At 45.1% G+C, this 26,601-nt stretch overlaps 1 protein-coding gene across 2 annotated transcripts in view; it reads right to left on the bottom strand.

Annotated features, from left to right (window-relative positions):
- Nucleotides 1–26,601, bottom strand: part of ATG4C (autophagy related 4C cysteine peptidase) — a 90,705-nt gene that overhangs the window by 30,185 nt on the left and 33,919 nt on the right. For both annotated transcript variants that reach the window (XM_038752835.1, XM_038752836.1), the window contains 4 exons: nt 25,149–25,219; nt 22,790–22,929; nt 14,942–15,020; nt 14,187–14,263 (listed from right to left, as the gene is read on the bottom strand). In XM_038752835.1, the coding sequence (XP_038608763.1) occupies nt 14,187–14,263; nt 14,942–15,020; nt 22,790–22,929; nt 25,149–25,219 (367 nt within the window). The remainder of the gene's footprint in view (nt 1–14,186; nt 14,264–14,941; nt 15,021–22,789; nt 22,930–25,148; nt 25,220–26,601) is intronic.

Here is a 26,601-nt window from a genome sequence, read left to right as displayed (position 1 = left end):
AGTAACTTGCCCAGAGTCACACAGCAGACATACGGCAGAGCCAGAAATTAGAACCTATAACGGAAGCCCAGAGAAGTGAAGTAACTTGCCCAAAGTCACACAGCAGACATATGGCAGAGCCAGAAATTAGAACCTATAATTGAAGCCCAGAGAAGTGAAGTAACTTGCCCAAAGTCACATGGGAGACATATGGCAGAGCCAGAAATTAGAACCTATAACTGAAGCCCAGAGAAGTGAAGTAACTTGCCCAAAGTCACAAGGCAGACATGTGGCAGAGCCAGAAATTAGAAACTATTACTGAAGCCCAGAGAAGTGAAGTAACTTGCCCAAAGTCACACAGCAGACATATGGTAGAGCCAGAAATTAGAACCTATGACTGAAGCCCAGAGAAGTGAAGTGACTTGCCCAGAGTCACACAGCAGACATATGGCAGAGCCAGAAATTAGAACCTATAACGGAAGCCCAGAGAAGTGAAGTGACTTCAGAAATTAGAACCTATACCTGAAGCCCAGAGAAGTGAAGTAACTTGCCCAAAGTCACACAGCAGACATATGGCAGAGCCAGAAATTAGAACCTATAATTGAAGCCCAGAGAAGTGAAGTAACTTGCCCAAAGTCACACGGCAGACATATGGCAGAGCCAGAAATTAGAACCTATAACTGAAGCCCAGAGAAGTGAAATGACTTCAGAAATTAGAACCTATAACTGAAGCCCAGAGAAGTGAAGTGACTTGCCCAAAGTCACACAGCAGACATATGGCAGAGCCAGAAATTAGAACCTATAACTGAAGCCCAGAGAAGTGAAGTAACTTGCCCAAAGTCACACAGCAGGCATGTGGCAGAGCCAGAAATTAGAAACTATAACTGAAGCCCAGAGAAGTGAAGTAACTTGCCCAAAGTCACACAGCAGACATATGGGAGAGCCAGAAATTAGAACCTATAACTGAAGTCCAGAGAAGTGAAGTAACTTGCCCAGAGTCACACAGCAGACATACGGCATAGCCAGAAATTAGAACCTATAACTGAAGCCCAGAGAAGTGAAGTGACTTCAGAAATTAGAACCTATACCTGAAGCCCAGAGAAGTGAAGTAACTTGCCCAAAGTCACACAGCAGACATATGGCAGAGCCAGAAATTAGAACCTATAACTGAAGCCCAGAGAAGTGAAGTAACTTGCCCAAAGTCACACAGCAGACATATGGCAGAGCCAGAAATTAGAACCTATAACTGAAGCCCAGAGAAGTGAAGTGACTTCAGAAATTAGAACCTATACCTGAAGCCCAGAGAAGTGAAGTAACTTGCCCAAAGTCACACAGCAGACATATGGCAGAGCCAGAAATTAGAACCTATAATTGAAGCCCAGAGAAGTGAAGTAACTTGCCCAAAGTCACACGGCAGACATATGGCAGAGCCAGAAATTAGAACCTATAACTGAAGCCCAGAGAAGTGAAATGACTTCAGAAATTAGAACCTATAACTGAAGCCCAGAGAAGTGAAGTGACTTGCCCAAAGTCACACAGCAGACATATGGCAGAGCCACAAATTAGAACGTATAACTGAAGCCCAGAGAAGTGAAGTAACTTGCCCAAAGTCACACGGCAGGCATGTGGCAGAGCCAGAAATTAGAAACTATAACTGAAGCCCAGAGAAGTGAAGTAACTTGCCCAAAGTCACACAGCAGACATATGGGAGAGCCAGAAATTAGAACCTATAACTGAAGTCCAGAGAAGTGAAGTAACTTGCCCAGAGTCACACAGCAGACATACGGCAGAGCCAGAAATTAGAACCTATAACGGAAGCCCAGAGAAGTGAAGTAACTTGCCCAAAGTCACACAGCAGACATATGGCAGAGCCAGAAATTAGAACCTATAATTGAAGCCCAGAGAAGTGAAGTAACTTGCCCAAAGTCACATGGGAGACATATGGCAGAGCCAGAAATTAGAACCTATAACTGAAGCCCAGAGAAGTGAAGTAACTTGCCCAAAGTCACAAGGCAGACATGTGGCAGAGCCAGAAATTAGAAACTATAACTGAAGCCCAGAGAAGTGAAGTAACTTGCCCAAAGTCACACAGCAGACATATGGTAGAGCCAGAAATTAGAACCTATGACTGAAGCCCAGAGAAGTGAAGTGACTTGCCCAGAGTCACACAGCAGACATATGGCAGAGCCAGAAATTAGAACCTATAACGGAAGCCCAGAGAAGTGAAGTGACTTCAGAAATTAGAACCTATACCTGAAGCCCAGAGAAGTGAAGTAACTTGCCCAAAGTCACACAGCAGACATATGGCAGAGCCAGAAATTAGAACCTATAATTGAAGCCCAGAGAAGTGAAGTAACTTGCCCAAAGTCACACGGCAGACATATGGCAGAGCCAGAAATTAGAACCTATAACTGAAGCCCAGAGAAGTGAAATGACTTCAGAAATTAGAACCTATAACTGAAGCCCAGAGAAGTGAAGTGACTTGCCCAAAGTCACACAGCAGACATATGGCAGAGCCACAAATTAGAACGTATAACTGAAGCCCAGAGAAGTGAAGTAACTTGCCCAAAGTCACACGGCAGGCATGTGGCAGAGCCAGAAATTAGAAACTATAACTGAAGCCCAGAGAAGTGAAGTAACTTGCCCAAAGTCACACAGCAGACATATGGCAGAGCCAGAAATTAGAACCTATAATTGAAGCCCAGAGAAGTGAAGTAACTTGCCCAGAGTCACACAGCAGACATACGGCAGAGCCAGAAATTAGAACCTATAACGGAAGCCCAGAGAAGTGAAGTAACTTGCCCAAAGTCACACAGCAGACATATGGCAGAGCCAGAAATTAGAACCTATAATTGAAGCCCAGAGAAGTGAAGTAACTTGCCCAAAGTCACATGGGAGACATATGGCAGAGCCAGAAATTAGAACCTATAACTGAAGCCCAGAGAAGTGAAGTAACTTGCCCAAAGTCACAAGGCAGACATGTGGCAGAGCCAGAAATTAGAAACTATAACTGAAGCCCAGAGAAGTGAAGTAACTTGCCCAAAGTCACACAGCAGACATATGGTAGAGCCAGAAATTAGAACCTATGACTGAAGCCCAGAGAAGTGAAGTGACTTGCCCAGAGTCACACAGCAGACATATGGCAGAGCCAGAAATTAGAACCTATAACTGAAGCCCAGAGAAGTGAAGTGACTTCAGAAATTAGAACCTATACCTGAAGCCCAGAGAAGTGAAGTAACTTGCCCAAAATCACACAGCAGACGTATGGCAGAGCCAGAAATTAGAACCTATAACTGAAGCCCAGAGAAGTGAAGTAACTTGCCCAAAGTCACACAGCAGACATGTGGCAGAGCCAGAATTAGATCCCATGACCTTACCAATCCCAGGCCCATGATCTATCCACTAAGCCAAGCAGCTTCCCAGTACTTCTTAGAGTGCCGTGCTAAGAGCTTGGGAGTGTACTCGTTCATTCATTCAATCGTATTTATTGAGCGCTTACTGTGTGCACAGCACTGTACTAAGCGCTTAAGTGTACAGGAGTACAGTCCAGAAAGAATTAGCAGGCGTGTTTCCTGCCCATAGCGAGCTTCCAGTCTTTGGATGTATATGGACTTAAGGAGTGTGGGGCTGGAGAGGGGTGAGAAGCAGAGGGTTTCAGAGATACAGAGCCAAGGTCATAGGCAACGCAGGGAGGATTCAATCGTATTTACTGAGTGCTTACTGCGTGCAGAGCACTGTAATAAGCGCTTGGGAGAGTACGGTAGAACAGTAAACAGACCCATTCCCTGCCCGCAACGAGCACAGAGTCCAGAGGATGCGTTTACGGTCTAGAGGCAAATCGAGTGGGGACATAAGGGTTCAGTCAGGGAAGGCTTCTTGGAGGAGATCAATCAATAATAATAATAATAATAATAATGGCATTTGTTAAGCGCTTACTATGTGCAGAGCACTGTTCTAAGCGCTGGGGGGGATACAAGGTGATCAGGTTGCCCCACAAGGGGCTCACAATCAATCCCCATTTTACAGATGAGGTAACTGAGGCTCAGAGAAGTTAAGTGACTTGCCCAAGGTCACACAGCCGTCATGTGGTGGAGTCGGAATTCGAACCCATGACCTCTGACTCCAAAGCCCGTGCTCTTTTCACTGAGCCACGCTGCTTCTCGATCAATCAATCAATCAATCGTATTTATTGAGCGCTTACTGTGTGCAGAGCACTGTACTAAGCGCTTGGGAAGTACAAGTTGGCAACATATAGAGAGAGTCCCTACCCAACAGTGGGCTCACAGTCTAGAAGGCTCACCGTCTAGAAGATGTGAGGAGATGTGATTTGAGTGCGGTTTTGAAGATACCTATTTATTATGTACATATGTACATATTTATTACTCTATTTATTTTACTTGTACATATCTATTCTATTTATTTTATTTTGTTAGTATGTTTGGTTTTGTTCTCTGTCTCCCCCTTCTAGACTGTGAGCCCACTGTTGGGTAGGGACTGCCACTATATGTTGCCAGCCTGTACTTCCCAAGTTCTTAGTACAGTGCTCTGCACACAGTAAGCGCTCAATAAATACGACTGATTGATTGATTGATTGATACCTTGAAACGCCCAGGCGACGTTACCGAAAAGCTCCCGAGGAGGCCTGGCTCCAACCCCACAAATGTATAACTCCACCTAGATGGGACGGTTCTTTCTGAATGGTTTAACCACAGCGTTTTGAAATCATTTACTTTTGCGAAGAGCAACCTAGATGGGACGATTCTTTCTAAATGGTTTAACCACTAGACCGTGAGCCCGTTGTTGGGTCGGGACCGTCTCTGTATGTTGCCAACTTGGACTTCCCAAGCGCTCAGTACAGTGCTCCGCTCACAGTAAGCGCTCAATAAATACGATTGAATGAATGACTCCCCACAGCACATATGTATCTATCTGTATATATCTGTAATTTATTGTTTATTTGTATTAATGTCTGTCTCCCCCTCTAGACCGTGAGCTCGTTGTTGGGTAGGAACCGTTGCTATGTTTCCAACTTGTACTTCCCAAGCACTTAGTACAGTGCTCCGCACACAGTAAGCGCTCAATAAATACCATTGAATGAATGAATGAATGAACCACAGCATTTTGAAATCGTTTACTTTTGCAAAGAGCAACCTAGATGGGACGGTTCTTTCTAAATGGTTTAACCACAGCGTTTTGAAATCATTTACTTTTGCGAAGAGCAACCTAGATGGGACGGTTCTTTCTAAATGGTTTAACCACAGCGTTTTGAAATCATTTACTTTTGCGAAGAGCAACCCAGATGGGATGGTTCTTAAATGGTTTAACCACAGCGTTTTGAAATCATTTACTTTTGCGGAGAGCAACCTAGATGGGACGGTTCTTTCAGAATGGTTTAACCACAGCGTTTTGAAATCATTTACTTTTGCGAAGAGCAACCTAGATGGGACGGTTCTTTCTGAATGGTTCAACCACAGCGTTTTGAAATCATTTACTTTGGCGAAGAGCAACCTAGAGGGGACGGTCCTTTCTGAATGGTTTAACCACAGCGTTTTGAAAGCATTTACTTTTGCAAAGAGCAACCTAGATGGGACGGTTCTTAAATGGTTTAACCAAAGCATTTTGAAATCATTTACTTTGGCGAAGAGCAACCTAGATGGGACGGTTCTTTCTGAATGGTTTAACCACAGTGTTTTGAAATCATTTACTTTTGCGAAGAGCAACCGAGATGGGACGGTTCTTTCTGAATGGTTTAACCACAGCGTTTTGAAATCATTTACTTTGGCAAAGAGCAACCTAGATGGGACGGTTCTTTCTGAATGGTTTAACCACAGCGTTTTGAAATCATTTACTTTGGCGAAGAGCAACCTAGATGGGACGGTTCTTTCTGAATGGTTTAACCACAGTGTTTTGAAATCATTTACTTTTGCGAAGAGCAACCGAGATGGGACGGTTCTTTCTGAATGGTTTAACCACAGCGTTTTGAAATCATTTACTTTGGCAAAGAGCAACCTAGATGGGACGGTTCTTTCTGAATGGTTTAACCACAGCGTTTTGAAATCATTTACTTTGGTGAAGAGCAACCTAGATGGGACGGTTCTTTCTGAATGGTTTAACCACAGCGTTTTGAAATCATTTACTTATGCGAAGAGCAACCTAGATGGGACGGTTCTTTCTGAATGGTTTAACCACAGCGTTTTGAAATCATTTACTTTTGCGGAGAGCAACCCAGATGGGACGGTTCTTTCTGAATGGTTTAACCACAGCGTTTTGAAATCATTTACTTTGGTGAAGAGCAACCTAGATGGGACGGTTCTTTCTGAATGGTTTAACCACAGCGTTTTGAAATCATTTACTTTGGCGAAGAGCAACCTAGATGGGACGGTTCTTTCTGAATGGTTTAACCACAGCGTTTTGAAGTCATTTACTTTTGTGAAGAGCAATTATGACCCATCATGGAACTGTAAGGGACAGAGCTCCTCTCACCTGGAGAGTTTCCAGTATGCTACTATTTTTAGACTGTGAGCCCACTGTTGGGTAGGGACTGTCTCTATATGTTGCCAACTTGTACTTCCCAAGCGCTTAGTACAGTGCCCTGCACACAGTAAGCGCTCAATAAATACGATTGACGATGATGATTCTCGGCTACGGGAGGGAGAGTCAAGCAGAGGCCTGTCCTTGCCATTCCATTGTACCTATCTATTCTATTTATTTTGTTAGTATGTTTGGTTTTGTTCTCCGTCTCCTCCTTTTAGACTGTGAGCCCACTGTTGGGCAGGGACCGTCTCTATATGTTGCCAACTTGGACTTCCCAAGCGCTCAGTCCAGTGCTCTGCACACAGTAAGCGCTCAATAAATACGATTGATTGATTGATTGATTGACTGTCTCTATATGTTGCCAACTTGTACTTCCCAAGCGCTCAGTCCGGTGCTCTGCACACAGGAAGCGCTCAATAAATACGATTGATTGATTGATTGATTGATTCCGAGCTTGGGCAGTGGCTAGCGAGTGGAAGGCAATTTGCTACAAAACTCCCCTGCAGTGACATGGGAGAGGGTCGAGGGCGGAGACTCGATGGTAAACCATTCCCTGATTTTTTAACCTGGAAAACTCTCCGGATCCACTACCGGAACGATCGCAGATGGAGGCGGGGCGTTCTGGGAGGGATGCGTCCATGGAGTCGCTATGAAAGGAGACGACTCCACAGCATAAGACAATCAATCAATCAATCAATCAATTGTATTTATTGAGCGCTTACTGTGTGCAGAGCACTGTACTAAGCGCTTGGGAAGTCCAAGTCGGCAACATATAGAGACAGTCCCTACCCAACAGTGGGCTCACAGTCTAAAAGGGGGAGACAGAGAACAAAACCAAACATACTGGGGACCGAGACCGCGTCCCTTATGCTTCTTGTATATATGTATATATGTTTGTACATATTTATTACTCTATTTATTTATTTATTTATTTTACTTGTACATATCTATTCTATTTAATTTTGTTAGTATGTTTGGTTTTGTTCTCTGTCTCCCCCTTTTAGACTGTGAGCCCACTGTTGGGGAGGGACTGTCTCTATATGTTGCCAACTTGTTCTTCCCAAGTGCTTAGTACAGTGCTCTGCACACAGTAAGCGCTCAATAAATACGATTGATTGATTGATTCTTATCTAGCAGAGGTGCAGAGTGGCTTAGGGGTCAGAGCCCGGGCTCGGGAGTCAGAGGACCTGGGTTCTAATCCCGGCTCCGCCACTTGTCAGCTGTGTGACTTTGGGCAGGTCGCTTCACTTCTCTGTGCTTCAGTTGCCTCATCTGGAAAATGGGGATTGAGACTGTAAGCCCCACGTGGGACAAGGATTTATTTGTATCCAACCCAGCGCTTAGTACAGTGCCCGGCACATAGGAAGCGCTTAACAAATACCATAATTATTACTCTCTCTTTCTCAGTTCCTGCATCTGCAAAATGGGGATTCAATCCCTGCGTTCCCTCCTTAGAATATGAGCCCCATGTGGGATCTGATTATCTTGTACCTACCCCAGCGCTTAGTACAGTGTTTGGAACACATAGTGTTTCCTCCTTCTTAGACTATGAGCCCCGTGTGGGATCTGATTATCTTGTATTTACCCCAGCGCTTAGTACGGTGTTTGGAACACATAGTAAGTACTTAACAAATGCAAGGCACTTCACTTCTCTGTGCCTCAGTTCCCTCGTCTGTAAAATGGGGATTAAAACTGTGAGCCCCACGTGGGACAACCTGATCAACCTGTATCCTCCCCAGTGCTTAGAACAGTGCATTGCACATAGTAAGCGCTTAACAAATGCCATTATTATCATTATTATTAATTACCACAATTTTTATCCCAGCACCCGGCGTGGTGCTTAGTAGGGTGCTTAGCACATAGTCATGTTTTATGGAGTGCTTACTGTGTGCAGAGCTCTGTACTAAGCGCTTGGGAGAGTACAATATAACAAGAGTTGATAACAGTCTAGAGGAGGAGACTTTATAAAGGAATAAATTACAGATGTGTACCTAAGTATTGTGGGGCTGAGGAAAGGGTGAATAAAAGGTTCAAATCCAAGTGCGGGGGCAAAGAAGAAGAGAAGCAGCGTGGCTCAGTGGGAAGAGCCCAGGCTTTGGAGTCAGAGGTCCTGGGTTCAAATCCCAGCCAACTGTCAGCTGTGTGACTTTGCGCAAGTCACTTCACTTCTCTGGGCCTCAGTCACCTCATCTGTAAAATGGGGGTGAAGACTGTGAGCCCCCCGTGGGACAACCTGATCACCTTGTAACCTCCCCAGCGCTTAGAACAGTGCATCTCCATCCCCCGCATCTTACCTCCTTCCCTTCCCCACAGCACCTGTATATATGTTTGTACATATTTATTACTCTATTTATTTATTTTACTTGTCCATATCTATTCTATTTATTTTATTTTGTTAATATGTTTGGTTTTGTTCTCTGTCTCCCCCTTTTAGACTGTGAGCCCACTGTTGGGTAGGGACCGTCTCTATGTGTTGCCAACTTGGACTTCCCAAGCGCTTAGTACAGTGCTCTGCACACAGTAAGCGCTCAATAAATACGACTGATGATGATGATGACTGCACATAGTAAGTGCTCAATAAATGTCACTATTATTATTATTATTAAAGGGAAGCAGCGTGGCCTAATGGATCGAGCGCGGCCCTCGGAGTCAGGAGGACCTGGGTTCTAACCCCGGCTCTGCCGCTCGTCTGCTCTGTGACCTTGGGTTAGTCACTTCTTGGTGCCTCAGTTTGCTCATCTGTAAAATGGGAATTAAGACTGTGAACCCCGGTTATTCTGACTCTAACCCAGCGCTTAGAACAGTGCGTGGCACATAGTAAGTGCTCAATAAATGTCACTATTATTATTATTATTATTATTAAAGGGAAGCAGCGTGGCCTAATGGATCGAGCGCGGCCCTCGGAGTCAGGAGGACCTGGGTTCTAACCCCGGCTCTGCCGCTCGTCTGCTCTGTGACCTTGGGTTAGTCACTTCTTGGTGCCTCAGTTCGCTCATCTGTAAAATGGGAATTAAGACGATGAACCCCGGTTATTCTGACTCTAAGCCAGCGCTTAGAACAGTGCTTGGCACACAGTAAGTGCTCAATAAATGTCACTATTATTATTATTATTATTAAAGGGAAGCAGCGTGGCCTAATGGATCGAGCGCGGCCCTCGGAGTCAGGAGGACCTGGGTTCGAACCCCGGCTCTGCCGCTCGTCTGCTCTGTGACCTTGGGTTAGTCACTTCTTGGTGCCTCAGTGTTAAACGGGAATTAAGACGGTGAACCCCGGTTATTCTGACTCTAACCCAGCGCTTAGAACAGTGCTTGGCACATAGTAAGTGCTCAATAAATGTCACTAGTATTATTATTATTATTAAGGGAAGCAGCATGGCCTAATGGATTGAGCGCGGCCCTCGGAGTCAGGAGGACCTGGGTTCTAACCCCGGCTCTGCCGCCCGTCTGCTCTGTGACCTGGGGTTAGTCACTTCTTGGTGCCTCAGTTCGCTCATCTGTAAAACGGGAATTAAGACGGTGAACCCCGGTTATTCTGACTCTAACCCAGCGCTTAGAACAGTGCTTGGCACATAGTAAGTGCTCAATAAATGTCACTATTATTATTATTAAAGGGAAGCAGTGTGGCCTAATGGATCGAGCGCGGCCCTCGGAGTCAGGAGGACCTGGGTTCTAACCCCGGCTCTGCCGCTCGTCTGCTCTGTGACCTTGGGTTAGTCACTTCTTGGTGCCTCAGTTCGCTCATCTGTTAAACGGGAATTAAGACGGTGAACCCCGGTTATTCTGACTCTAACCCAGCGCTTAGAACAGTGCTTGGCACATAGTAAGTGCTCAATAAATGTCACTATTATTATTATTATTAAAGGGAAGCAGCGTGGCCTGATGGATCGAGCGCGGCCCTCGGAGTCAGGAGGACCTGGGTTCTAACCCCGGCTCTGCCGCTCGTCTGCTCTGTGACCTTGGGTTAGTCACTTCCTGGTGCCTCAGTTTGCTCATCTGTAAAATGGGAATTAAGACTGTGAACCCCGGTTATGCTAACTCTAACCCAGCGCTTAGAACAGTGCTTGGCACATAGTAAGTGCTCAATAAATGTCACTATTATTATTATTATTAAAGGGAAGCAGCGTGGCCTAATGGATCGAGCGCGGCCCTCGGAGTCAGGAGGACCTGGGTTCTAACCCCGGCTCTGCCGCCCGTCTGCTCTGTGACCTGGGGTTAGTCACTTCTTGGTGCCTCAGTTCGCTCATCTGTAAAATGGGAATTAAGACTGTGAACCCCGGTTATTCTGACTCTAACCCAGCACTTAGAACAGTGCTTTGCACATAGTAAGTGCTCAATAAATGTCACTATTATTATTATTATTAAAGGGAAGCAGCATGGCCTAATGGATCGAGCGCGGCCCTCGGAGTCAGGAGGACCTGGGTTCTAACCCCGGCTCTGCCGCTCGTCTGCTCTGTGACCTTGGGTTAGTCACTTCTTGGTGCCTCAGTTCGCTCATCTGTAAAACGGGAATTAAGACTGTGAACCCCGGTTACTCTGACTCTAACCCTGCGCTTAGAACAGTGCTTGGCACATAGTAAGTGCTCAATAAATGTCACTATTATTATTATTATTAAAGGGAAGCAGCGTGGCCTAATGGATCGAGCGCGGCCCTCGGAGTCAGGAGGACCTGGGTTCTAACCCCGGCTCTGCCGCTCGTCTGCTCTGTGACCTTGGGTTAGTCACTTCTTGGTGACTCAGTTCGCTCATCTGTAAAATGGGAATTAAGACGATGAACCCCGGTTATTCTGACTCTAAGCCAGCGCTTAGAACAGTGTGTGGCACATAGTAAGTGCTCAATAAATGACACTATTATTATTGTTATTATTATTAAAGGGAAGCAGTGTGGCCTAATGGATCGAGCGCGGCTCTCGGAGTCAGGAGGACCTGGGTTCTAACCCCAGCTCTGCCGCTCGTCTGCTCTGTGACCTGGGGTTAGTCACTTCTTGGTGCCTCAGTTCGCTCATCTGTAAAATGGGAATTAAGACGGTGAACCCCGGTTATTCTGACTCTAAGCCAGCGTTTAGTACAGTGCCTGGCACATAGGAAGCGCGTTACAAGTACCATGAAAAAAAGCAGCCAGTCTCTCTCGGCCTCCACTTTTTGATGCTGTTGTTACGACTGCCAAGCGCAGGCAGTTTGATGTGGAAAATATCACCATCCCCGCCCCTCCCGACGGCCTGCCCTGGCTAACCCAGAATCCAGGAGTTACCCTTCACAATCAATCAATCAATCATATTGATTGAGCGCTTACTGTGTGCAGAGCACTGTACTAAGCGCTTAGAGCTTCCCAACTTGGCGGCCCCATCAAAAAAGTACCGATCCGTGCGGCTCGCCTGATAATAATAATAATAATAATTAACATTTGTTAAGCGCTTACTATGTGCAAAGCACTGTTCTAAGCGCTGGGGGGGATACGGGGTGATCAGGTTGTCCCACGTGGGGCTCACAGTCTTAATCCCCATTTTACAGATGAGGGAACTGAGGCCCAGAGAAGTGACTTGCCCAAGATCACACAGCAGGCATGCGGCGGAGTCGGGATTCGAACCCATGACCTCTGACTCCAAAGCCCGGGCTCTTTCCACTGAGCCACGCTGCTGATTAAAAATGATTAAAGAACAAACAGGCTGTTAAAAGCTGCAACACCGAGGACCTGAATAAAAACGAAGTACTTAGAAGATTTCACAGGGATCTGACTGAAGATGTCGGAGGGCAGAACGATCTGCGGGCAATCAGGGGTATTTACAGTAAGCAGAGAAGCAGCGTGGCTCAGTGGAAAGAGCCCGGGCTTTGGAGTCAGAGGTCACGGGTTCAAATCCCGGCTCCACCACTCGTCAGCTGTGTGACTTTGGGCCAGTCACTTCACTTCTCTGGGCCTCAGTTCCCTCATCTGGAAAATGGGGATTAAGACTGTGAGCCCCACGTGGGGCAACCTGATCACCTTGTAAATTCCCCAGCGCTTAGAACAGAGCTCTGCACATGGTAAGCACTTAATAAATGCCATTATTATTATTATATTATTATTACAGTAAGCAGCATGGCGTAGGGCGAAACATAATGGGATAGTGGCTAGAACCCAGGCCTGGGAATTAGAGAAGCAGCGTGGCTCAGTGGAAAGAGCCCGGGCTTTGGAGTCAGGGGTCATGGGTTCAAATCCCGGCTCCGCCACTTGTCAGCTGTGTGACTTTGGGCAAGTCACTTCACTTCTCTGGGCCTCAGTTCCCTCATCTGGAAAATGGGGGTTGACTGTGAGCCCCCTGTGGGACAACCTGATCACCTTGTAACCCCCCAGCGCTTAGAACAGTGCTTTGCACATAGTAAGCACTTAATAAATGCCATTATTATTATTGTTATTATATTATTATTATTATTATATTATTATTATTACAGTAAGCAGCATGGCGTAGGGCGAAACATAATGGGATAGTGGCTAGAACCCATGCCTGGGAATTAGAGAAGCAGCGTGGCTCAGTGGAAAGAGCCCGGGCTTTGGAGTCAGGGGTCATGGGTTCAAATCCCGGCTCCGCCACTTGTCAGCTGTGTGACTTTGGGCAAGTCACTTCACTTCTCTGGGCCTCAGTTCCCTCATCTGGAAAATGGGGATGAAGACTGTGAGCCCCCCGTGGGACAACCTGATCACCTTGTATCCCCCCAGCGCTTAGAACAGTGCTTGGCACATAGTAAGCGCTTAACAAATACCATCATTATTATTATAGAAGGCCATGGGTTCTAATCCCAGCTCCACCACATGTCTGCTGTGTGACCTTGGGCAAGTCACTTCACTTCTCTGGACCTCAGTTCCCTCATCTGTATGATGGGGATTGAGAATGTGAGCCCCACAGGGGACAGGGACTGGGTAGGGACTGTCTCTATATGTTGCCAACTTGTACTTCCCAAGCGCTTAGTACAGTGCTTTGCACACAGTAAGCGCTCAATAAATACGACTGATTGATTGACAGGGACTGTGTCCAGCCCCATTTGCTTGCATCCACCCCAGTGCTTAGAACAGTGCTTGGCACATAGTAAGCGCTTAGCAAATACCATTATTATTATTATAATCATTATTACAGAGCACTGTACTGAGTACTTGGGAGAGACCCTGAACAAAAAAGTAGCAAAGAGCAAACAACTGAATCTAAAAACAGTCAAAGCTTTGGGCATTACTCCGAGGAGTAGAAATTAAGTCTACATATTCTCCTGAAAGCAAAGTGAACCAAAATGTCGATTATTTAGTGATAACATATATAATCCTGACCCCAGTTCATCCTTCTAATCCCTCCCCGCCCCGTTTTCTTGTCCTCTCTTCTCTTTTAACATGGCTAGCATTTTAAGGTCCTCGGTGCTGCCTTTCCTGGAAAATTGCTTGGCGATTTGATCATTTATTTTGGAGGCTCGCTACTTTATAACAAGATAGGGACAGAGATAAATGAAGTCCTAAGTCTATCATAAATTAAAATTGTGCATCAGGCATTTAACCTTTGGTCATTTTTGTGGATTATGGTTCTATAAGGAGCAAAATGATGATGAATAACAGGTAACCGTAATTTCAGGAAAACACAGCGAGGCTGAACATCTCTCAATAATTAGCGTTTGATTCATATGGGAAGAAAACAGTGCCGGCTCTTTCTCCCCCCGTACCTCAAGAGGGAAATCCTTTATGCTGACATCTACAAAAGATTGGCAGTAATGAGGATCCATGTAAATCAAACTGTCATCTACAAGGACAAAACAGAAGACAAGTAATTCAGAAAACACCTTATTATTGCACTACTTACAATCCAATTTCTATGCAGAACAGCTGCAAAAAAAAAAAAAAAAAAAAAATAGAGGGGAAGGCACAGATTGCCAGGCTGATATTCATCGACTGAAACATAGGTTTTCACAGGACAGATTAACTTTTGCATAATCAAATATGCTTGTATAAGCAGAATTTTTATAAAGTGATGAGACTGTCATTTAATTTTTGGTGATAAAATTACTTTTACAAACACACAATTATATTCTAGAGTTTGCAGGTGAAAAATGTGGAGCACTACTTCATCCTGACAGGAGGAACATATTGCTTGTCATTTTATCATCAAGCAACACCACTGCGACGGGTAAAAAGTAAATATGTAAATAGGAACCGCCAGGCTGAGGCGGCGGCGGCTTCTAAAGTTTTCCGAGACCGATAAATTACACCTTGTTTATGCAACGAGAGAAATTAAACATACATTTTAGAGAGTCCAATTAATTTACGGGCCACATGACAGATGAGTGGACTCGGGTGAGCCTGATGAATTAATAAGGTACTCGTTTTGCTGTTTTAATCATTCCGTTGCCAGTGATCCCGTATTAACTTCCCGGCTTTTTAAAGAAAACACCGAAGAGGCATATGTTATTGAATCACTAACCTTGAAATCCCGCGAAGTAATACGACTGCTTCGGTTTGCCTCCGATAATGCCCACGCAGTATTCAAGGCTTAAAATTCCCTGCCGAGAAAAATGGATTCGGGCTTGTGAGTCCAGAGAGGGACACCAGCCCGTCTGAGAGGACGGAATAACAGTACAACCTTGTTAAATCTGGATCGATAAAAATCCGGAGTGTCAGAAACACAAGTCACCACAACTTTCTCGCTCTTTCTCAGAAACACTCTCGGAGCGTCGCAAGCGTCGTGAGGGTGGGGGCAGAGAGAGGGGGCCAAATTTGCGCCATTGTCAAGCAGTGTGGCTCAGTGGAAAGAGCGCTACAGTAATTGTTATTGTACAATTAAATGATTCAGGGAGTGAAAGATAGATCCTCTGAGAAAAGGTTACGTGCCTGTCCCGCCATCGACCCCCGGCCCACGTCATCCCCCGGGCCTGGAATGCCCCCAATCCCTCTGCCCCTCCGCCAAGCTAGCTCTCTTCCTCCCTTCAAGGCCCTGCTGAGAGCTCACCTCCTCCAGGAGGCCTTCCCACACTGAGCCCCTTCTTTCCTCTCCCCCTCATCCCCCTCTCCATCCCCCCGTCTTACCTCCTTCCCTTCCCCACAGCACCTGTATATATGTATATATGGTTGTACATATTTATTACTCTATTTATTTATTTATTTATTTATTTTACTTGTACATTTCTATCCTACTTATTTTATTTTGTTGGTATGTTTGGTTCTGTTCTCTGTCTCCCCCTTTTAGACTGTGAGCCCACTGTTGGGTAGGGACTGTCTCTATGTGATGCCAATTTGTACTTCCCAAGCGCTTAGTACAGTGCTCTGCACATAGTAAGCGCTCAATAAATATGACTGATTGATTGATTGATTGATTGGGATTGTTTGCCTAGAGAAAACAGATTAATGGGTGACCTTACTTGCCGCTTTCAACTATTTAAGGGTTGTTTGGGGGGGCTTTTTTGGAAGAGGGGGGCAGCCTTGTGGGCAGGGACCGTGTCAACCAACTGCATTGGACTCTCCCAAGCGCTTAGTACAGTGCCGGGCACACAGTAAGCGCTCAATTAACGCTATCGATTGATCGGGCCCCGTGACCACGGAGGCCCAATCGAAAGGAAGTGGGAAGAGTTGAAAGCAGGAGAGCCCAGGGTTGAACATAAGTATTTCCCGTGCTTTGGTCTACCAACTGCACTGGACTCTCCCAAGCGCTTAGTACAGTGCCGGGCACACAGTAAGCGCTCAATTAACGCTATCGACTGATCGGGCCCCGTGACCACGGAGGCCCAATCGAAAGGAAGTGGGAAGAGTTGAAAGCAGGAGAGCCCAGGGTTGAACATAAGTATTTCCCGTGCTTTGTTGGGGAAAAAACAAAACAAAACAGTGGAATGGGTTACCAAGGGAGGGTGTCTTGTCTCCAGGCCTGGAGGTCTTTAACAAATAATAAACGTCCATCCGTTCTGGATGGTTTAATTTATTCACCTGCTTAAGGACAGGAGGTTGCGAAAATCCCCTATACTTGGATTTGCATCCATTCATTTATTCAATCGTATTTTTGTACTTCGAAGTACAAAAGAGACAGGGACTGTCTCTATAGGTTGCCAATTTGTACTTCCCAAGCGCTTAGTCCAGTGCTCTGCACATAGTAAGCGCTCAATAAATACGACTGATGGTGATGATTTATTTTAGAGAAGCAATGTGGCTCAGTGGAAAGAGCCCGGGCTTGGGAGTCCAAGGTCATGGGTTCCGATCCCGGCTCCGCCACTTGTCAGCTGTGTGACCTTGGGCAAGGCACTTACCTTTTCTATGCCTCAGTTCCCTCATCTGTAAAATGGGGATGAAGACTGTGAGCCCCACGTGGGACAACCTGATCACCTTGAATCCCCCCCTCAGTGTTTAGAACGGTGCTTTGCACATAGTAAGCGCTTAACAAATGCCATCATTATTATTAGTAGTAGTAGTAGTACTGTGAGCCCACTGTTGGGTAGGGACCATCTCTATGTGTTGCCAACTTGTACTTCCCAAGCGCTTAGTACAGTGCTCTGCACACAGTAAGCGCTCAATAAATATGACATTGATTGATTGATAGTAGTAGTAAGCACTTAACAAATACCATCATCATTATTATTATTATTATTACAGTGTTTGGTATACAGTAAGTGCTTACTGTGAGCCCACTGTTGGGTAGGGACTGTCTCTATATGTTGCCAACTTGTACTTCCCAAGCGCTTAGTACAGTGCTCTGCACACAGTAAGCTCTCAGTAAATACGATTGATTGAGAGGGGGAGCCTCAAGGTCTTAATTCCCATTTTCCAGATGAGGGAACTGAGTCACAAAGAAATTAAGTGACTTGCCTAAGATCATACAGCAGACAAGTGCTGAGTGCTTAGTGCACACAGTAAGCGCTCAGTAAATACGACTGAATGAAGTGGCAGAGCCGGGATTAGAACCCAGATCCTCTGCCTCCCAAGCCTGTGGGAGCGGTGTAAGAAAGGCCGAGGGTATCCCAAATCCTAGCACCTTGGAATGTGAAAGAAGTCATCAGCTTCCAGCTAATTAAATCAATCCGTGGTATTTATTGACTGCACTGTATTAGGCGTTGGGAGAGTACACTACGATAAAGTTCATTCATTCATTCATTGTCGTATTTATTGAGCGCCTACTGTGTGCAGAGCACTGGACTAAGCGCTTGGGAAGGACAAATTGGCAACAAACTTGTAAAGTTGATGGACATGTTCCCTAACCACAGGGAGCTTACAGTTTAACGGGGGAGACGGGGGTTAGAATAAATAATTAGTACGGTAAATGGGAGAGTATAAGGGTATGTAGCAGCGTGACTCAGTGGAAAGAGTACGGGCTTGGGAGCCAGAGGTTATGGGTTCGAATCCCGCCTCTGCCAGTTGTCAGCTGTGTGACTTTGGGGAAGTCACTTAACTTCTCTGTGCCTCAGTGACCTCACCTATCATATGGGGATTAAGACTGTGAGCCCCACGTGGGACAACCTGATCACCCTGTAACCTCCCCAGCACTTAGAACAGTGCTTTGCACATAGTAAGTGCTTAATAAATGCCATTTATTATCATTATTATTATTATGGGTTCTAATCCCAGCTCCGCCGCTCGTCAGCTGTGTGATTTTTGGGCAAGTCACTTCATTCATTCATTCATTCATTCAATGGTATTTATTGAGCGCTTACTGTGTGCAGAGCACTGTACTAAGCGCTTGGGAAGTACAAGGTGGCAACATATAGAGACGGTCCCTCCCCAACAGCGGGCTCACAGTCTACAAGGGGGAGACATACAACAAAACAAAACATGTTAACAAAATAAAATAAATAGAATAAATATGTGCAAGTAAAATAGAGTAATAAATACGTCCAAACATATATACACTGCTCTGGGCCTCAGTTACCTCACCTGTAAAATGGGGATTAAGGTGAGGGACAACCCGATCACCTGGTATCCCCCCAGCGCTTAGAACAGTGCTTTGCACATAGTAAGCGCTTAACAAATACCATTATTATTATTAGTATTATTATTATTATTATTATTATTATGTACGTAAATATGGTGGAGCAGAGTGGAACGACAAGTCACTTCTCTGTGCCACGGTTACCTCATCTGCAAAATGGGGATTCGGACTGTGAGCCCCACGGGGGACTGGCATTCTGTCCAACCCGATTTGTTTGTATCCACCCCAGTGCTTAGTACAGTGCCTGGCACATAGTAAGTGCTTAATAAATACCACAATTATTTATAACAAGTGATTAAAGGGGTACAGATCCAAACGCATAGAAAACGTGGAAGGGAGGGTGAATAGGAAAGAGAAGGGCCTACAAGCTTTCCTTCCTAGGCAGAAAAGAATGATATCCGCCAGATATTATTATTATTATTTCATTATTATGATTATACATTATTATCGAATTTGTTAAGCATTTCCTAAGCGCTGAACATGGGAACAGAACAAGGCAGAGTTTGCTGGTGGAATGAAAAATCCAGTTGTCTGTGGTGAGTGGAGTAAAAAAAACCCCCAACAAACTCACTGCTTAAAGCTGCTCACTCACTGCTAAAGAGAAGCAGCGTGGCTCAGTGGAAAGAGCCCGGGCTTCGGAGTCCGAGGTCATGGGTTCGAATCCTGGCTCCGCCACATGTCTGCTGTGTGGCCCTGGGCAAGTCACTTCACGTCTCTGAGCCTCTGTTCCCTCATCTGGAAAATGGGGATTAAGACTGTGACCCCACGGGAGACTGGCATTCTGTCCAACCCGATTTGTTTGTATCCACCCCAGTGCTTAGTACAGTGTCTGGCACGTCATAAGTGCTTAATAAATACCACAAATATTTATAGCAAGAGATTAAAGGGGTACGGATCCAAACGCATAGAAAACATGGAAGGGAGGGTGAATAGGAAAGAGAAGGGCCTAGTCAGAGCTCCAGGAATACAAGTTTTTCTTCCTAGGCAGAAAAGAATGATATCCGCCAGATATTATTATTACTATTTCATTATTATTATTATAGATTATTATAGAATTTGTTAAGCACTTGCTAAGCGCTGAACATGGGAACAGAACAAGGCAGAGTTTGCTGGTGGAATGAAGAATCCAGTTGTCTGTGGTGAGTGGAGTAAATGGAGTAAAAAAAAAAACCCAACAAACTGACTGCTTCAAGCTGCTCACTCACTGCTAAAGAGAAGCAGCGTGGCTCAGTGGAAAGAGCACAGGCTTCGGAGTCCGAGGTCATGGGTTCGAATCCTGGCTCCGCCACATGTCTGCTATGTGGCCCTGGGCAAGTCACTTCACGTCTCTGAGCCTCAGTTCCCTCATCTGCAAAATGGGGATTCAGACTGTGAGCCCCACGGGGGACTGGCATTCTGTCCAACCCGATTTGTCTGTATCCACCCCAGTGCTTAGTACAGTGCCTGGCATGTAGTAAGTGCTTAATAAATACCACAATTATTTATAACAAGTGATTAGAGGGGTACGGATCCAAACGCATAGAAAACGTGGAAGGGAGGGTGAATAGGGAAGAGAAGGGCCTAGTCAGAGCTCCAGGAATACAAGTTTTTCTTCTGAGGCAGAAAAGAATGATATCCGCCAGATATTATTATTATTATTTCATTATTATTATTATAGATTATTATAGAATTTGTTAAGCACTTGCTAAGCGCTGAACATGGGAACAGAACAAGGCAGAGTTTGCTGGTGGAATGAAAAATCCAGTTGTCTGTGGTGAGTGGAGTAAAAAAAAAACCCAACAAACTCACTGCTTAAAGCTGCTCACTCACTGCTAAAGAGAAGGAGCGTGGCTCAGTGGAAAGAGCACGGGCTTCGGAGTCCGAGGTCATGGGTTCGAATTCCGGCTCCGCCACATGTCTGCTGTGTGACCCTGGGCAAGTCACTTCACGTCTCTGAGCCTCTGTTCCCTCATCTGGAAAATGGGGATTAAGACTGTGAGCCCCCCGTGGGACCACCTGATCACCTTGTATCCCCCCCAGCGCTTCTTAGAGCAGTGCTTGGCACATAGTAAGCGCTTAACAAATGCCATCATTATTATTATTATTATTATTAAAGGCATTATCTTTAAACTGCAGTGAAAATTTACCAAAATTCGCAATTGTTGAAAGGAATATACTGTTTTTTTAGTCTGATAGGAAACACCGATTTGTCTTAATTTCTCGTCTGAGCCATATGAACTCGTCAGTCAATCAAACAATCGTATTTATCGAGCGCTTACTGTGTGCAGAGCACTGTACTAAGCGCTTGGGAAGGACAAGTTGGCAACGTATAGAGACAGTCCACGAGAAGCAGCATGGCCTGGCGGCAAGAGCCCGGGCTTGGGAGTCGGAGGTCGTGGGTTCGGATCCCACCTCCGCCACTTGTCTGCTGTGTGACCTTGGGCAAGTCGCTTCACTTCTCCGTGCCTCGTCCCCCATCGGTAAAATCGTGATTGAGACTGTGAGCACCAAGTGGGACAGGGACGGTGTCCAACCTGATCACCTTGTATCTACCCCCGCGCTTAGAACAGTGCTTGGCACATAGTAAGCGCTTAACAGATGCCATCATTATTATTATTATTATTTAGTGCTTACTGTGTGCACAGCACTGTACTAAGCACTTGGGAGAGTGCAATATAACAGACACATTCCCTGCCCACAACGACCTTACAGTCTTGAAAGAAAACCTCGAGCACTATCAATTTATTCCTACCAATCCTTAGCACTTTTATATATGTGTTGATTCAACTGTGAATTATTTAGTTTTGACTTTTAGACTGTGAGCCCACTGTTGGGTAGGGACTGTCTCTATGTGATGCCAATTTGTACTTCCCAAGCGCTTAGTACAGTGCTCTGCACATAGTAAGCGCTCAATAAATACGATTGATTGATTGATTGATTGACTATTCTAGCCAATTGTCAGCTGTGTGACTTTGGGCAAGTCACTTCACTTCTCTGTGCCTCAGTTACCTCATCTGTCAAATGGGGATTAAGACTGTGAGCTCCCCCCCCGTGGGACCACCTGATCATCATCATCATCATCAATCGTATTTATTGAGCGCTTACTATGTGCAGAGCACTGTACTAAGCGCTTGGGAAGTACAAATTGGCAACATATAGAGACAGTCCCTACGCAACGGTGGGCTCACAGTCTAAAAGGGGGAGACAGAGAACAAAACCAAACATACTAACAAAATAAAATAAATAGAATAGATATGTACAAGTAAAATAGAGTAATAAATATGTACAAATGATCACCTTGTAACCTCCCCAGCGCTTCGAACAGTGCTTTGCAGCACGTAGTAAGCGCTCAATAAATGCCATCATTATTATTAAATATATATTTTTACGTCCATCTCCCTCAGAATGTAAACGCCTGTATTTATTTGGTAATTCTGTATTTCCTAAGCCGCTACCACAGCAGCGTGGCTCAGTGGAAAGAGCCCGGGCTTGGGAGCCAGAGGTCCTGGGTTCAAATCCCGGCTCCGCCGCTTGTCAGCTGGGTGACGTTGGGCAAGTCACTTCACTTCTCTGGGCCTCAGTTCCCTCATCTGGAAAACGGGGATTAGGGCTGTGAGAGCCCCCCGTGGGACCACCTGATCACCCTGTAACCTCCCCAGCGCTTAGAACGGTGCTTTGCACATAGTAAGCGCTTAATAAATGCCAACATTATTATTATTCCTCCTCATCATCATCATCAATCGTATTTATTGAGCGCTTACTATGTGCAGAGCACTGTACTAAGCGCTTGGGAAGTACAAATTGGCAACAATAATAATAATAATAATAATAATAATTGAATTCCCACTTGGCGTGGTGTGCTGTAATGATAATAATAACAATAATAATAATAATAATAATATATAATTATAATAATATATTATAATAATATAATAATTATTATTATTGTTATTATTATTATTACAGCACACCACGCCAAGTGGGAATTCAATAAATACTCCTGCTACCACTGCCCATCCTCATTCTCCCCTTGCAATCAGCCGTGACACACCACCTCCGTACCCTCACGTGCTCTTAGGAATGGAAAAAATCCTCTAGTTCGGGAAAACCAAGTCAGTTTGCTTCAATAATTGATTTTCTCGCTCGGTGCTCTTCAATTCCCGCTGGATTTTTTTAATACTGAACAGCAAAGTCCCTCTCCGGTGGAGCTTTACGGCCGACCACTGCAAAAAGGGTGCCGCCAATGGGAGGCTACCAATTTTTAGAATATTTGTTTTTCCAGTACAGTGCTCTGCACAGAGTAAGCGCTCAATAAATACGGCGGATTGATTGATTTCCGATCTACGAGGCTCTGAGAAAACGCCGGGGGGGCTCGTTCTGTCGTACCTTTACGAATTCTAAATAGTCGACGTTGGTCCTCTCCCCTCCCAGCCGAACGGGCACTAAGATGAGGACGGCTTTGTCGCCCGTTTTCCCCGAGTCCGTCGACGCGTCGTGCAGCTTATCGGTTACATCGAAATTGTAAACTGAAAGAGATCCGAGGGGCACGCGCATTAAGGTGGGGGAAGGACCGGTGTGCCTCGGTTTCTCCGAGGATTCTCCGCGTTTCGTCTCATCTCCAGCATCGCTGACCCTTTCAGACTGTGAGCCCGCTGTGGGGTAGGGACCGTCTCTCTATGTCGCCAACTTGGACTTCCCAAGCGCTTAGTACAGTGCTCTGCACACAGTAAGTGCTCAATAAATAGGATTGATTGATATATGTATATATGTTTGTACATATTTTTTTTTTACTCTAATTTATTTGTACATATCCTATTTATTTTATTTTGTTAGTATGTTTGGTTTTGTTCTCTGTCTCCCCCTTTTAGACTGTGAGCCCACTGTTGGGTAGGGACTGTCTCTGTGTGTTGCCAATTTGTACTTCCCAAGCGCTTAGTACAGTGCTCTGCTCAATAAATACGATTGATGATGATGATGATGATTGATTGAGCCCTGTGGATTGACTGACTCGCTGATGCACGGCAACAGCCGGATTATCAGAAAAATGCATTTATTGTAATCCTATCTGGCACATACTGAGCGCCCCTTAAAAGTTTATCCCAGGGTGCTTTTCATTCCCTACAGAACGTCACCCTAATGAGATATTCCTTAAAAACCCCACCGTTTTTCTTTTCCGTCAGTTGCTGACACCAAAAATGACTCCAGATATTCTGACTTTCCCTGTGTGAGAAGCAGCATGGCGCTGTGGGAAGAGCCCGGGCTTTGGAGTCAGAGGGTCATGGGTTCAAATCCCGGCCCGGCCAATTGTCAGCTGGGTGACTTTGGGCAAGCCACTTCACTTCTCTGGGCCTCAGTCCCCTCATCTGGAAAATGGGGATGAGGACTGGGAGCCCCCCATGGGGCCACCTGATCACCCTGTAACCTCCCCAGCGCTTAGAACGGTGCTTTGCACGTAGTAAGTGCTTAATAAACGCCATCATTAGTATTATGGGTTCTAATTCTGGCTCCGCCACTTGTCAGCTGTGTGACTTTGGGCAAGTCACTTCTCTTCTCTGGGCCTCAGTTCCCTCATCTGGAAAATGGGGATGAAGACTGTGAGCCCCCTGTGGGACAACCTGATCACCCTGTAACCTCCCCGGCGCTTAGAACAGTGCTTGGCACATAGTGCTTAATAAACGCCATCATTAGTATTATGGGTTTTAATTCCGGCTCCGCCACATGTCTGCTATGGGACCTGGGGCAAGTCACTTCACTTCTCTGGGCCTCAGTCCCCTCATCTGTAAAATGGGGATGAAGACTGTGAGCCCCCCGTGGGACCACCTGATCACCTTGTAACCTCCCCAGCGCTTAGAACAGTGCTTTGCACAGAGTAAGCGCTTAATAAACGCCATCATTAGTATTATGGGTTCTAATTCCGGCCCCGCCACATGTCTGCTATGGGACCTGGGGCAAGTCACTTCACTTCTCTGGGCCTCAGTTACCTCATCTGTAAAATGGGGATGAAGACCGTGAGCCCCCCGTGGGACCACCTGATCACCTTGTAACCTCCCCAGCGCTTAGAACAGTGCTTTGCATATAGTAAGCCCTTCATAAACGCCCTTTTTAAAAAAAAAACCTAAAGCAGCAAGCTTCACTTCTCTGTGACTCAGTTACCTCATCTGCAAAATGGGGATTAGGACTGTGAGCCCCATATGGGAGGGGGACTGTGACCAAACCTGATTATCCCGTATCGACTCCGGTGCTTAGAACAGTGCTTTGCACATAGTAAGCGCTTAATAAATGCCATCATTGGTATTATGGGTTCTAATTCCGGCTCCGCCACATGTCTGCTATGGGGCGAGTCACTTCACTTCTCTGGGCCTCAGTTCCCTCATCTGTAAAATGGGGATAAGAGTGTGAGCCCAGAGACTGTGTCCAACCCAGTTTGCTTGCATCCACCCCATCACGTAACACAGTGCTTGGCGCAGAGTAAGAGTTTAACAACTACATCAATTATCATCATCCCCGTTATTATTATTATTATTAATATTAAAAAAAAAAAACCAATACTTGCTCTCCTGGCGGGATTCTGTTTGGAAATTTAATGTTGCTGCTAGTAGAGAGTTCCCAGTGGAGATGTCAGAGTAAATGGACTGCATTCATTCATTCATTCAATCGTATTTATTGAGCGCTTACTGTGCACAAAGCACTGTGCTAAACAACTGGGAAAGTACTGGATGAAAACGAGGTTACCCACGGTACCTACCTGTGCAATCTTGTGCAACGTAAACGGTTAATCCTCGCAAATCAGGGTGTCGCACTTCTTCAACTGCTTTTCTAAGTGAAAATACACAACGTCACAACTTTCCTGTACAACAGAGCCGAATCAATCAATCAATCGTATTTATTGAGCGCTTACTGTGTACAGAGCACTGTACTAGGCCTTCGGGAAAGTAATAAGGTAATAACAATCATTCATTTGTTCATTCAATCGTATTTATTGAGCGCTTACTGTATGCAGAGCACTGGACTAGGCCTTCGGGAGAGTAATAAGGTAATAACAATCATTCATTCGTTCATTCAATCGTATTTATTGAGCGCTTACTGTGTGCAGAGCACTGGACTAGGCCTTTTGGGAGAGTAATAAGGTAATAACAATCATTCATTCATTCATTCAATCGTACTTATTGAGCGCTTACTGTATGCAGAGCACTGGACTAGGCCTTCGGGAGAGTAATAAGGTAATAACAATCATTCATTCGTTCATTCAATCGTATTTATTGAGCGCTTACTGTATGCAGAGCACTGGACTAGGCCTTCGGGAGAGTAATAAGGTAATAACAATCATTCATTCGTTCATTCAATCGTATTTATTGAGTGCTTACTGTATGCAGAGCACTGGACTAGGCCTTCGGGAGAGTAATAAGGTTATAACAATCATTCATTCATTCATTCAATCGTATTTATTGAGCGCTTACTGTGTGCAGAGCACTGGACTAGGCCTTTTGGGAGAGTAATAAGGTAATAACAATCATTCATTCATTCAATCGTACTTATTGAGCGCTTACTGTATGCAGAGCACTGGACTAGGCCTTAGGGAGAGTAATAAGGTAATAACAATCATTCATTCGTTCATTCAATCGTATTTATTGAGCGCTTACTGTGTGCAGAGCACTGTACTAGGCCTTCGGGAGAGTAATAAGGTTATAACAATCATTCATTCATTCATTCAATCATATTTATTGAGCGCTTACTGTGTGCAGAGCACTGGACTAGGCCTTTTGGGAGAGTAATAAGGTAATAACAATCATTCATTCATTCATTCAATCGTACTTATTGAGCGCTTACTGTATGCAGAGCACTGGACTAGGCCTTCGGGAGAGTAATAAGGTAATAACATTCATTCGTTCATTCAATCATATTTATTGAGCGCTTACTGTATGCAGAGCACTGGACTAGGCCTTCGGGAGAGTAATAAGGTAATAACAATCATTCATTCGTTCATTCAATCGTATTTATTGAGCGCTTCCTGTGTGCAGAGCACTGGACTAGGCCTTTTGGGAGAGTAATAAGGTAATAACAATCATTCATTCATTCAATCGTACTTATTGAGCGCTTACTGTATGCAGAGCACTGGACTAGGCCTTAGGGAGAGTAATAAGGTAATAACAATCATTCATTCGTTCATTCAATCGTATTTATTGAGCGCTTACTGTGTG

Source organism: Tachyglossus aculeatus, chromosome 10 (genome assembly GCF_015852505.1).
Source record: "Tachyglossus aculeatus isolate mTacAcu1 chromosome 10, mTacAcu1.pri, whole genome shotgun sequence".
Taxonomy (NCBI): Eukaryota; Metazoa; Chordata; class Mammalia; order Monotremata; family Tachyglossidae; genus Tachyglossus; species Tachyglossus aculeatus.
Note: the sequence above shows the minus strand (reverse complement) of the source record. Positions and strands in the feature narration are given on the sequence as shown.